Genomic DNA, 14,181 nt, shown 5'->3' with positions numbered 1-14,181 from the left:
ATAATCTATGTTGTGTTCAACCATCAATTAAAGTTTTGGTTGCCTCTACAATAGAGTAGATTACTTTTTTGAAATTCATTCCTAGATTCCTATTAAATCGGCATAATATTTGTTTCACTCTCAACACAAATATATTTTGAAGACTAAGATGTACTAATTTGATTGATACTTTCACGTTTTGAGGGACATTGAGGGTACTGTATTCCCATTCAAAAAAGGAGTCCTTCATATCATTAACGCAAACTTTCTGAAATTCTGTGATAGTTTCCATGTGCGTGTTGTTTGAATACTTGAACTGCTTTCCTTACTGTTATCAAATCCCCGTATCACTGATTTTCTAATTTCAATTTTTCTTCTCTTCTCCACCTTTCGAATATGTAGAATTGTGTTCTCTCGTGCTGCTACACTCTCTACTTTCTTCTCTTGTCACTCTGCGGTCTCTTCAGTGAGGAACAAGTCATCGCTTTCGGGTGCATGAGGGCCGTCACACACTGACTCTCTCTGTCTTTTGCGTCTTTTCGTCTCTACATATTTCATTCGGTTTTCCCTTTCAACGACAGAAGAGAGCGACAGAAACACGCACTCTCCGACTCATTCATCACCGCTCACGCTCTCTCTCTTCTTGTCGCTCTCGTCGTCTGCCTCTCTCTCTCTTCTTTTCATTGAGAACAACGAACGAGGACATTGACGTTAAAAGTGTATGTTGACTGAGGAGGTAGCAGACAACTGCGACGCCGGGCCGCTCGGCCCATCTTTCGTAGAGGCAGAGACACTCGCACACCAGTATGTGTTGAATCCTTTCGTTGAAAAATAGCTAGAGAGAAGTGAGCGTGAGTGTTGGGAAAGATAGCGTTCACTCACTGGAGAGGTTGAAACTGAAAGAAAACACAGAGCGGGCATTCGCCCTTTTTGGAAGAACAACAGTTTATGCGGAAAGAAAAATAAACATTGCCGAAGAGGACATGGTAGAAATTAAAACTAAATTGTATCTCAAAAATATTGAAATTTTGATACATAACGATTGGACACTAAAGGAAAAGTCTAGCATAATGTATCGTACGGATGCTCTCGCACGAAGAATTCTCTTTCTCATCAGGTTCTGCAATGAAACTAGTAATTTTTACTGAAGATTGATATAAACGGTTAGATTCTCGTTCCACTGAATAGCTTTGGGTTATAACTAACTTCATGTGAGTAAAAGTGATGAGAGATTCAAAAAACTCTTTTGTGGGGTTTGTGTTAACTCTCAAGACCAAATAGTTAAGAGACAAATGTCTGACGGCTTCAATCATCGGCTCACTTATTAGAAATATGATGAATTCATTCATTGATCGTAAATTCATTCATTAATCGGAAAGTCTGAAAGCCGAAATGTACTTGAACTGAATCTGGAAAATAAGACCAAAACAATAGATAGTACCAAGCAAATTGAGTTTTTTTGGAGTCTTGTTCACTTTAATTAAATAACTCTTTTCATAATCGTTGCAACTTTCAAACAATTGAAAAAACCAAACAAACAGTTTGCTCAGCTCTGCTCTGGAACTGTTGGACAAAAGCTTCATAAAAAACTACAAGGTATGTTTGTCAAGTTTGAACTCAAGGTTTTCTTTTTGGGAAATAGTAAAATTCCAGTTTGATCAGATTTCCCAACTTTACTTTTCTCAAATACAAGGCAATCCGAAGAATATACATGGATTTCGAGAAATTCAATATCAGTACGGTTTTTCTTTTTTTCCATAAATTCACATGTTGAAATTTTTCTTGTCGTTGCTGGAGGAAAAATTTATGTTCTTTTATCTAATTAGTCTTTATCAAAAACATGTATTATGAGACAAATGTGACGAATCGAAAATATCTGGTTGTCTTCTGCAATATTTCAAACTTTGCTGCACTGTGAATTCATTTCTGGCCAACTAGTATTAACAACACAATAACAACACAAGGTAGATAACCATTCAATTTATGATCATTCTAACCTACTGACATTCTTTGAAACTTCTTTTTTAAAATTTCACTTTTCAAGCAGATAAGAACGGGAGCGATCGTGATAAAAGCACAGAGACATAATTTTCAATAACGTGTTGTGAAACAAAAAGAAAAAGTAACTTCGAAGCTGATAAAAATAGCATTTGGTTCTGAAACATTATTTGAAACGTGAATCGGAAAAAGATATACAATTTTCTTTCAGTTCAAAGTTGAGTTTTGTTTCCTTCTTCGTTTTTTTTTGAGTATTCAAAACACAACCAATTACATAAAATGTTTGGAAGTGCACAAAATGTGGATATTAATTTATTTATTTGAAACGAAGGAACAAGTCACTGACACGTTACATTCAGAAGAGGAGTTGAGTGAGATTTAAATTAGACCGGGTCACAGAATTAGATGGTATGGGTATTGAGGGTAAGATATTTAGTAAGATTTAGTTTGGCAATATTAGATTTAAAACACCGGGAAGAAATGTTAACAGGGAAAACATGTTCAGGAAGTTCATTCCAGCAATTTAATGTACGATTTCCAATGAATTGTGAACGTTGATTGGATGTATTCTTTAAGGCGCACCGAATGTAATATTTGTGCCTACGTAAGTTGGCGACATCGGGATAGTACGTACGAAGGTTATCATAAGTGCATATCTCCTTAGATATGAGGGATTTGTATATGCACAGAAGGTCATTAATAAGTCTCCTATATTCCAGTGATTCCAACTTCCAGGTTTCCAGACAATCAAAATACGAAATGTAGCTCATATTGAACTTTTTGTAACATCGATATAAAAATGATTTCTGGAGCGATTCCAGCTTCCGAATCATAACTTTTGTTATAGGTGAGAACACAACGGTGCCATACTCGATTATTGGCCGAACATAAATTAGGAAGCATTTCAAAATAACTTCAAAGCTGGAATGTGTGAGAATTCTAAAAAGCATGTTGATACGTAAGTGGCACTTCCTGATAGTTATCTCTATGTGTCTTGAGAACGTCAGATCTTGCGAGAAATATACTCCAAGATCACGGATAGTTGAGGTAGTAGGAAGTGATAGACCGTTTAGAGTAAATTTACTGGAGACATGGATATAACTGCTTTTACGTTTACTCAACGAGAATTTAATGACTTCGCATTTATTAGGAGCCACAGACATCTGCCATGTTTTACACCAGCTTTCAAGTTTGAAAAGGTCTGACTGTAAAGTAGTTTCATCAGTTCCGTAAAGTTTGAGATCATCAGCGTATAATAAATAATTCGATATATATTTGTCTCCAATATCATTGATGAATATCAAGAAAAGAAGCGGCCCAAGAACAGATCCTTGAGGCACACCTGAGCTTACTGCCATAGGTTTAGACATTGTTTTGTTAACCATTACTTTTTGAGATCTCCCTGTTAAGAAGGACTCAAGCCAATTAAGTAGGTTCCCGGCTATTCCACAACTTCCGAGCTTTGAGACTAGTTTAGAGTGAGATACGGTGTCGAAGGCTTTTTTGAAATCCACATAAACTGCCCAAATTGGCTTCTTACTGGAAGAATCAGATAACAAACCTCCAGAATAACGTATTAGTTGCGATTCGCATGACTTTTTATCTCTGAAACCGTACTGATTGTTAACCAGTAATTTGGCGCTTTTTAAATGTCCAACAATAGCATTTCTGACTAGTTTCTCCATAGTCTTGCAAACGGACGACGTTAATGAGATCGGGCGATAATTCGAGGCGTCACTCCGAGAACCTTTTTTGAATAATGGCGAAATGATTACTTCCTTCCATAGGCTGGGGATAGCACCTGTTTTAAGAGACTCGTTGAAAATAAGTGATAGTGGAAGAGCAATAGACGTCGCTACTTTTTTCAGGAAAAGGGCTGGCAACTCTATGTGGATTTTCACAAATATTCGTCAAGGTAGAGTCGGCAGGTCCATTTGATAAGATTGAACCAATCGCAAATCGGTAAGACTTCCCACTTTCACGTTTTTCAAAAATTTTGAAAGATACAACGTGGATAGGTTTTTTGACTCTTTCAAAAATAAGATGCAGAAGTTTTTCTTGTTTTTTTTTTTGCCATGTCATTTTCGTTAGTGGAGATGATAAACAGCTTTCCCAATTGTGTCTTTGTGTCTTGGATAGTCTGCTCGAACTTGTCGGCGGTTTCCTGGAGAAAAAATTTGTGCGATGAATTCGATTCCTGGTCGTCATCTTGGAGTTTTCCTTTTCTATCGGTGAACTCGAGTTCTTCTTTTCCACCAAAAGAAAGGATTCGAACTTTGACTTTATGATAATCCAAATGAATGTGCACTTCGTTCAGTTTCCAGTTTTCGTCAATGAAATTCAGTAGTTTTTTACATGTCGATTGCAGCGCTTTCCTGAAATAAACATGCTAGTCTAATAGGAGAAGAAATATTCATTTTTAGTGAAAACAAGGAGAGGGCCGTGACGGCCGAACTTTCTCTTTGCCAACTCGAAAATTTGAGTATTCCCAATTTTCTGTTAGATCCTCAAAGAAGCTGCCCGTAGTTAAAACAAACCTCATTGAGATGAACCCGAAGAAGCATTTTTTAATTTTGAATAAAGGTGAAAGATTTCATGCTTGCTGACACAAAATACACTCAAAAAAGTCAATCAGTAATCTACTGGAATATTGATACACAAGAAAAAACATTGAAAAATTAGAGTCGAGAAGGGGTTCAGAAGTTCTCAAAAGTGCTCCTTTGATGAAAAAGGCGTGAGGCATTGGTGAAATGAAATATTTGAAATCATTCGTGTAAAGAGATGAGAATTAAGTGAGTGAGAAAAAATTTCAGAATTGTCGTGGATGATTCAGAAAAGCAACGTGGGTGGATCGTGCCGAATCTCGGCTAAAGTCTACTGGAAAGTCTATCGAGCAACGAATCTGGTTACACTTTTATGATTGACGATGTTTTGATTAGAAGTTATTATAATTCTATACATACGGAATGATATTATATTTTTGAAAACTTACAAGAACATCCACTGCATAGGTAAATCACAAACAATTCGTTGATTAATTGAGAATATGTACTTTGATAAGTAGTATTTGTGTCTCACATTCATATGATCGTTACACAACCTCGGGTTTGAGGTCATTTCTTTATATATATACTTATTCTAGTGAAATACTTTTAGGACTATTTTCAAAATCAACCATATTCTTGCATTGATTTTGTATCTTTTGGTTCGTGGTTTCTCATGTTTTGCTTTACTCGATATGCTGGTGTTTCTTGGCAGTCAAAGGTCACTCCTGCTTCTCTCATTTCTAACAGTATGCACGAGAAGATAGAGTGCGTCGTCACGAGGTGCACTGTTCCTTCGTGTATCTATCTACATCTGTTCGTTCACTCGTTTTTCTTTCCGCGAACAGACGTTCCGTTACTCTCCCATGTGAAAATTGCCACTATCTGAAAATTCAGTTTTTGACACCAGCAATTACCGTAAGCCCACAGAATCACTAACTTTTTTGTGCATTATTTTTGTATAACAATTCAATACTTTTTAGCCCTGTTTCTTATTGAAGAAAACATCAAAGGTTTTTGGTGAGGCATTTCCAGAAACGAGCTGCTTTCAGATTGTAATGCCACTCCTTTACAAATTACATTTGTCTTTATCATCTCTAGACAGAAAAGCGATATCAACGTTTTTTGAAAATAGGTGTCCACCTTCCTATTTTATCATTTTGAAATTCAAACAAAATCCCTCTTCGTTCAACTTTAACAAATCTTTAGCCATTTCCCCGCCAGTTTCATCTAGATTATCATTTCTTCTCTTTTCTCTTCTAGAATCTCTGCTATCTCTTCCATTTCTCTGCGTTCTCCATAGTGAAGAGCAACTATCACACCTGAAGCAGTTTTGCATATGTTTTGTCTTTGGCTGCATTTTTCTCCTTCTTTTTCTCTTCTCTATTACGCAATTGGCGACTCCGCGACAGACTCGGCGACAGTGTCGCTGAAAGAGTATGCCAACTGAGGAGACGTTCATAGAAGCAGCCGGTGCGGCATGCCGCGAAGGGCCTCTTCCTGGGAGGGACTGATCACAGCGTACTTGTACGTGATTCTTTCCACTGTAGAAAGACAACCGGAGAGGTGTCAGTGTGTGATGAGAAAGAGTGTAAACTCATAGTAGAGGGATGAGATTTAAGATAGCTATGGTGCGCATACCAAACGTTTCTACAATCACAACAACACAATGACACCGATGAGTTGTTTTGGAAAGCGGAGAAGATCATGTCATCATACTTGCTTGAAATCAGTTTTAGTAGAGTTGAAAGAACATTTTCAATGATTGCGTTTCCGCTGGACCCGAATTTTTGCTTCTTTAACACGGTTTAAATATTAAAAAATCATGAGTTGTAGAAATTAACAGTTACGAAAAATTCAAAAATAAACAAGTCCGCATTTTAGTTTGGTTTCAAAGCTTTTCCTTTTCAAACAACAACTTACTCATGAGAAAAGCTTCAGCAGAGGGTCATAGAAAGTCCATATGAAGCAATTGCGCACCAACAAAATTTGCGAAAAATTAGCGCGAAACTCAAACAAACTTCCCTAGTTTTGATGAATTCGATATTTTTCTGCGCCGACCGAAAGAAAGCAAGAAGAATAGAATAAAAGCCAGCTTCGTTCGAATAATTTAACTCCTTATCTTTCGTCGGACGTCGCCTACGTAATCCCGTGTTATGGATGAGCAGCGACTCAACTGGCAACCTGTTAAGTTGTGTGCAAACTCGTTACAATTGACTGATTGAATTCATATCGACAAAAAATGACCTTGTGCTTCAGTAAATGTCCAAATTGAATATCAGATCTAGCTTCTAACACAGTCATAAAACAATGACGTATTTTTTAAAACAATAATTTTTGTTGTTTGTGAAATTTCTGAAAAAAATCTGTCACATTTAGTTCTCAGGAATTTCTTCGAATTGTGGAATTACTTATTTCCAAGATTTAATGCGCTTTTAACTTTCAACTTCTTCTTCGTATCGAATTCCTTTCTCCTTTTTAATTCTAATTCGGAATATTCTGATTTTTTCAGGTAATATGGATTTGACGAGTCAAATCTTCTGGAGCATTGTTCTGCCTCTTTTCAACGAAGTGGTAAGTCATGTCTTGTGCAAAAGCTCATTAGTGCCTGCTGCTCCTGATTTCTGATTTTGAATTCTAGTTGTTCTCAACTATAAAGCCTTCATTTTGATATTTAGGTGGGAGGAATCCTGGGCGACTGGGCCGATTTCCTTGTGTTCCTGATCTCCCATCAACAAAATGATGGATCTATTGCCGTTATGGAAACCTTGCTGAGCGACGCCATGCAAATGATGGAAACAAAAATTCTTGAATTTCGAAAAGAATGTGTAAATTACTGCGACCTCATGAATCTGACAGCGGAACAGGAAGACAAGTTTGAGGTCTTGAAGAGGGATCTTAAACAATTCAAAAGCATCATGAACAGCATGAAAGTGAGTTTTCAAAAATTGGGGAAAAGGAAGAAATAAGATTTTTAATTCTATTTCATACTTTAATTTGAACAATTTTTTCACACTTTCAAAGCTAACGTTGACATGTTTTATGGAAATCCTACTAGCAAAAAATTATTAAAATTGAAATATTATAATTTTCAAAAACAAATATTGTTGATGAAATCTCATTTTCAATTTCAGCATCCTGGAATCACATATGCGTGCTCCGATTCTGCTAAGGAATGGAACCACGCATACATCGACCTTCTCATTGATGTTTGTGGTGCATATGAATCAGGTACAATTTCCACTTTCTTATTGATATTATAGTTTATTTAATTTCAGGATTGGAGACCAACTTCGAGAAACTGTCCCAGAAACATTACTCAGATTTCGAGAAGAGAGATTGTGATGAGGAGACGGTGGCCCTCTACAGAATTGCAACCTTTCTCCTGAGCCGCAACAAAAAAGAAGTACTTCAGAAATTCCCGAAGGTAATACAATTTCAAATTGTATTCACAACAAATTAAACTTTCAGCTACACGATGAAAATTTTCTCCGAACGGAACAATTGAACGAAGTGAGAAGAGCTCGAATCTCTTTCGCTCGATGTGCGGACAGCATATTGGATCATGAATTGTTGAAGAAGTTCACCGAAGCAATTGCCAGTCCTCCACGTGATGAAACATCGTGGGCTCAGTACCTCTTCAACATTTTCTCTTGTATGGATCTGGAATCAAATGAAGTGGACAGTAGAATTTTGAATGATCTCAGATATGGATTGGAGGTGTTTGCCAAAGAACAAAATACTCAGAATAAGGAGAAAAAGAACAAACATATTGAGGTAATACTTTCAAAACAAGAGTTGGCTCTGCACTCAAAGTTCAGATGAATCGCGTTTCACTTCATTTAAATTTATTTTCAGAAATGTTTGGAATCTACAAAACGCTCTCTCGATGCAAAATATCAAAATTCTCCAACTCTTCTCTCACCGAATAATAAGGTTCTCATTGCTCTTATTCAAATGAATTTTCACCACCACCGAGATCTGCAGACAGACAAGGGTATTGAAAACGTAGAATAAACAAAGAAAATTTCCAAAAATTGCAGATGCCCTCATCTCCAGCGACTGGCTCAGAAGTGTGATTGATTCGATGAAAAAATTGGGTTTGAAAGAGTACGAAACATTTTGGTATTTTCTGGAGACAATCAAAAAAACTTCTCTGGGAGACAATATTGCTGAAGATATTCTAGAGGTGAGTTTATATCATTCGAATATGTCTAAAAGCACATATTATTACAGATTCTCAATAATTGGAAAAAACTAAGTGTCAGAAATAAGAAGTTATTTGATTTGATCGAGAACGAAATGAAAGTCAAGATGAGCCAAAGTAACAAGCGATCGAGAGCCGAAGAGATTGAAAAGAAAAAGAACGAATGGAAAAAAAGAAGAGTGGAAAATAAAATGAGAAAGCTTGAAAAAGACGGCTTGCAGAAAAAAAGAAGAACGAAGAAAGGAATGCAATTTCTTGAAAGAGAAGACTTGCAAAGAAGACCTTCATCGAGCCGCAGAGTAAATCAAGAATATCAAGAGCAAGTTCATGAAGATCAAAATCAAGTTCATGACGACCAAAATCAAATTTATGACGATCAGGAGCAAGTACATCCAGAAATGGAGATGAATCTTCACAACGCCACAAATTCGTCTCTTGTCACTATCACTCAGGAGAGAGGGGAGTTAATAATAGGCCTTGTCATCCTTTCTCGCCCTAGGATTCAAGCCATGATGAAGGGATTCTCCGACTTTCCACATCCCATTCGTGTGATGGAAAATGAAAAAGCTATTCAAGATTTCAATGATTTCCTTGACAAAACAACATGCAGAGCTGTCGTCCAAAAACTTGTCGAGGAAATCGTTGATGGAAATCATGTGGAACAATATGAATATCATGGAGATACAACTTCTGTACCAAGAGATGATCAAGAAGAGGATGTAAATCAAGGCATAACTTCAGAGTCCGGAGATGATCTCAACGAAATTAAAGACGATGACAATGCCACATGCAGAGATGTCATCCAAAAACTTATTGAGAAAATCGCTGATGGAAATGAAGTTGAACGAGATGAAATTCATGAAGAAGAGACAACTCTGAGAAGCTACGGAATTCTCGAAGACGAACTCGAACAAAATGCACAAGACGGATCCAGTAATGAAGGATCAGCTCCACAAGAAGCACTCGACAAGAGATCTGTGCCAAGCGATGATCAAGAAACAGATGAAGATCAAGAAAAGATACCGGAGTCAGGAGAGGATCAAGATGAAAGTGAAGATTATGACTTTTTTGATGACGGTATTGACCTTGGATAATTTGCACATAGTCCCATTCTGCAGCATACTCCATCTTTCGATTTCTCGTTTATATTATTGTTCGACTCACTTTCTTAATTTTCTCACATTTTTCTCATTTTGAGTTGACTTTGATTTTTTCTCCTGTTCAACTTTATCCAATTATCAAGCAAGTTTCACTTATTTTTGTTATGGTTCTATTTGAATTGTTTTGTCAAGCATTTGATTCGAGATCTCATCAATACTGATTGTTCGCAATTCAGATAAAATGATAATTTCTATTTGTTCTGTATTAATATTGGAGTTCAAATGCTCTGTTTTATTTGGATAAACATTTTCAGCTTTCAGAAAACTTTATTTTTCAGAAGGATCGACAATATCGTGAGCTGGCGTTGTTTTGTTGATGGCTTCGGATAACTCAGAAGCCGGTTCGTAAGAAATGACTGGTAGCTGAATCAGGTCAGTTTCATCGTTTTTCATATATCATGTGTTCTTAGATTTGTCCTTTTTGGCTTTTCTGACTTGCCATAATCAATTGTGCAATTCCTTTTACTTATTAGGTAGACAAGAGTCATTTTGGAACTTCAACTTAACATAATTATTTTAAAGAGCGTACCTGAGTAAATTTAATAAAAAAGATAAGTCAGTGAACCTTCTAGCGATTGTTCTCTAGCTTCATCTCCCTCCTTCTTATCACCATTAGAGTCATCGATTATTTGATTTTTCACATTGCTTAGAACGTATTTGAGTATTCTTTATCCGTTTTTCCTGGATTACTCGGCCCTGCCCATTTCCATGAGGATTTGAAATTTATTCATTTTTTCTCTGTTCTCCGTTCATTCTCTTCATTATTTGTTTCTCTGGACTCTCTACATAAAACAATTCCCTCATTTTGGACAAGGCGTAGACGCACAACCGAGACACACGACCTTTCTCCTCTTTTTTCATTCTTCTCCGTCTCTTTTTTCACTCTCATTGACACTCGCCATTCGCCACTCGCAACTCGCAACTCGCGACCCGCGATGGAGAAAGGCATCGCACGTTGCGACACCATCTAGTCTTATACGCGGAGGACGACGCTTTCTCCTCCGTCTCTTTGGCGTGCACATTGTTGGCCGTTGTTGAAAATATCTGGAGAAAGGACAGCGAGTGAGAAGGAATAGCATTAAAATCAAGGAGAGTACATCGACACCTCTTAGAGAACATAGGTTCACAAGTATGCAGAGAAAAGAATATTTTTATTGGAAGACGACAGAGGAACCGCGGGTGTGATAGTGCTAGAATGTTTTTTGGGAGATTGATTTGTCACGAACAACCAAAATCGCCACTGTCCATTACACGGATAACACTGACTTCTAATCAATATACTCTTAAAGATACACTTTGAGGAGAATCAAGGTTCGGAAAACTTTGTAAGTTTATAATAAAACATTTAGGCGAAACCATACAAAATTACAATAATCAAAAGTTTTTGTTATAAGTCATAAAGTTTTAAAGCAAAGTGTGTCTACATATTTTTAGTTTTCCCGAGATATTTTTTTATATCTCAGAATTAGTTCTTTTCCAGATCTTTCACAACATAAGTGAAGTGTTTATTAGAATTTTTAAGAAAGATATTCATATAATTTTTCAGCATAACTGAAAGTTGTAGACTAGTTCAGCTTTCAAAGTCACCTGCTCAATTTTTCCGTGTGCGTTCGAGCTGTATTAATCGTTTTCGCTCTCTAACTTTCACATTTCAGGTTAAATGTAGAATCACACGGAGGAGAAGGATAACCAACTTCTCCTATTCAAAGAATATAGAACTGATTTAGTGAGTTTCAATAAAACAGTAAACTTTGCACAAACATGATGCCTTCATTTCAGAAATGGAGCGAGTTTGAAGATATTCGAAGTATTGAATCGATATTTCAATTTTCTGAATATTCGGCGTGAATATTCGGTGTCGGAAGCTGGTAACAAGAAAAGCACTATGTGTAGTAAACGAAACAACACTATTCCTAAATTGAACGATGAAGTTCTAAAATTCAAAAGAGCGAACACGGCGGAAGTGATGTTTTATGCAAACCACCAATTTTCTTTATCTCGATCTATCAATGCGTGCACGTATTAACAACTAATCTTGTTTGTCGAGGTCAACTGCCGACTCTGATATGCGTAAAAATCTAAATTTGCAAATTTCAAAATGTTCCAAGGAGAAAGATACAACTCCGAAGGTATTATTTAAATTCGAATTGCGGTGTGACGAGAAAATTAATATTTCAAGGATTCCTTCAATCCATCATTTGCATCAATGCTTATTCTTGAATTCGATCAACAAATGTTGTATTTCAGAAGAGTCTCACTGGTGAGAAAAACATGATACACAAACGGATATATCATATTGTGAAAAACATAATTTTCAAATTTTCAAATCATTCTTATCGACCTGCACAACAATTCGAAGAAGTTTAGAAACAGAAAGAAATAAGTGAGAGAATTAGTTCTAAACGCTCAAGTATTGCCTCAATTGCAATTACAGAATTTCGCAAGCAACTTATGATGGAGACTATCAATTTATTCTATAGAGAGAAAGAAACATCAGTGGCATTCAATCTGCTAACGGGTATATACAACCGTGATGAAGTCATCGAATCAACTTATGACTTAACGCTGATAAAAGGTTCGATTTTTTTTGAATATGTAGGTCTTTATATATAATTATTTTGCAGTTAGTTTTCTACCTCAAGAGTAATGGTGTCGGAGATTGTGAACAATGGCATAAACGAAGGATTTTGAACTGAAGAAGGAGAGGAAGAGAACAAGAAGCCGGATAAAAAAACGTTAAAAACATGATATGAGAATCAGAAGTAAGTTCTTGTCCATCCATATTATGTCTTTATATTTAGTTCCAGAAAAGCCCGTTGAACCATCAAATCGGAAGAACGCTGGCTGAGAATTCTGAGACATAAGAGCACTGAGAGAGAGAGAAAGATCAGGAAAATCAAGCAAACACCAATAGAAAAGAATGAAGAGGCTGCTTATGCAAATTGCCAAAACGGAGGTCCATTATCTGATAGAGACTTACACAATACAGCGTCGATTTGGATGTTTTTGTGTTTGAAGATCCGTTGTTAGTCTACGCTTCATGAAAAAAAGTAACAAAACCATTATATTTGGGAACCGGCGTTGGAATTGCATCTGATCGACAATCAACTTTATCTGAAGGTGGAGAGATCCGTGACAATTATAAAGATCTCGAGCAAAACGATTATGTATTGGTCATGAAGAAGAACTGTAGAAGAATAGCGGGTATACTGTAATACTGATATAATATAACAATTTTTTGTGTTTCCAACATTTTTCACAGTATTTCTTTGTCTTTTTCGATTTTTCTTCATATCATGCTGTTTCCATTTTGTTTTATTCTTTCCAAAATTTCATTTTGAAATTTGGCCTTTTTTTGTTCATTTTCTTTATTTTCTTCCTCTTCATACTTTTATTTGTGACCAATATTTTTAAATTGCAACATTATTCGGTATTCCATCAAACACATTTTTTCACAATAACATATATTTTGGATATTTAATGAAATAACTTCTTTCTATTTGAGTTATATTGATAATTTCAACTTTTGAGAACTAGTTTCGAAATACTAGCCACTTATATTTCTAATACTTTCTTTTATTTAAAAATATTTTTTGTTTTAAAACATTTTATTTGTATCTAGGTTGTATCTCTTGATCGATTCCAGCTATTTATCTGGTTATTCAGAAATTCTATCCAAATAGTAATTTTAAAAACCGTTGCAAATTCAGGATTGAAAAATTATTGAAAATCAGGAAAAATTTCAAATTCAAAAACCCACGTTTCCAGAAGAATTTCTCGGTTTCTCTCAAAATTTTGAGAAAAAACTATAACAATCAAAAGAGCCCGAGAAAATCAAGAAATTGAAAACTCTACTATTAAATTAGTGTCATAGGCAGTTTCGATCAATCCAGCTTTACGCAATTTTGTAAGCCGTCGTACAAGTGTACCGTCGTCTATAATAATCAATTAGTTTCTAACTAAATGCGTTAATTTTTAATTGTTCTTCTTCTATCTTTCTCATATCATGGAAAATAATGTCTCAAGGTTATTTTCAGGTTCTGCCATGCAAGTGAATACGCCACCAGAACAACATTTCCTAGCACTATGTAATGATTTTTTATACAAAGTAAATCTGCATACCCAAAAATGAAAACACAATGCATCATCTTTGCAGACTAAAGACTTCATAGCGCCTATTGATCCTGTTTTGAATGCAATCAGAGGAATGAAGATGAATCAGGATAACTTGGATGGTCTATCATCGTTCATTCTGGAAGAAAGCGCTAATTTGAGAAAGATCCTCTGTAATCTT

The 14,181-nt window shown here is 36.0% G+C and overlaps 2 protein-coding genes across 2 annotated transcripts; one reads left to right on the top strand and one right to left on the bottom strand.

The window, feature by feature from the left end:
• Window positions 1-4,009: 4,009 nt before the first annotated feature.
• On the bottom strand, window positions 4,010-5,094 carry GCK72_023917 (uncharacterized protein; the record flags this gene model as incomplete). The annotated part of the gene is made up of 2 exons (XM_003092742.2): window positions 4,010-4,352; window positions 4,970-5,094. The coding sequence occupies 2 exons, from the start codon at window positions 5,092-5,094 to the stop codon at window positions 4,010-4,012; spliced, it is 468 nt and encodes a 155-aa protein (XP_003092790.2).
• A 1,943-nt stretch (window positions 5,095-7,037) lies between these two features.
• Window positions 7,038-9,821, top strand: GCK72_023916 (uncharacterized protein; the record flags this gene model as incomplete). The annotated part of the gene is made up of 8 exons (XM_003092735.2): window positions 7,038-7,094; window positions 7,199-7,453; window positions 7,655-7,751; window positions 7,799-7,947; window positions 7,992-8,297; window positions 8,379-8,517; window positions 8,564-8,709; window positions 8,757-9,821. 8 exons carry the CDS (start codon window positions 7,038-7,040, stop codon window positions 9,819-9,821), a joined length of 2,214 nt encoding a protein of 737 aa, XP_003092783.2.
• Between the last annotated feature and the right edge of the window lie 4,360 nt (window positions 9,822-14,181).

The sequence above is a fragment of the Caenorhabditis remanei genome, chromosome X, assembly GCF_010183535.1.
Source record: "Caenorhabditis remanei strain PX506 chromosome X, whole genome shotgun sequence".
NCBI lineage: Eukaryota > Metazoa > Nematoda > Chromadorea > Rhabditida > Rhabditidae > Caenorhabditis > Caenorhabditis remanei.
This window is presented reverse-complemented; position numbering and strand designations above follow the sequence as displayed.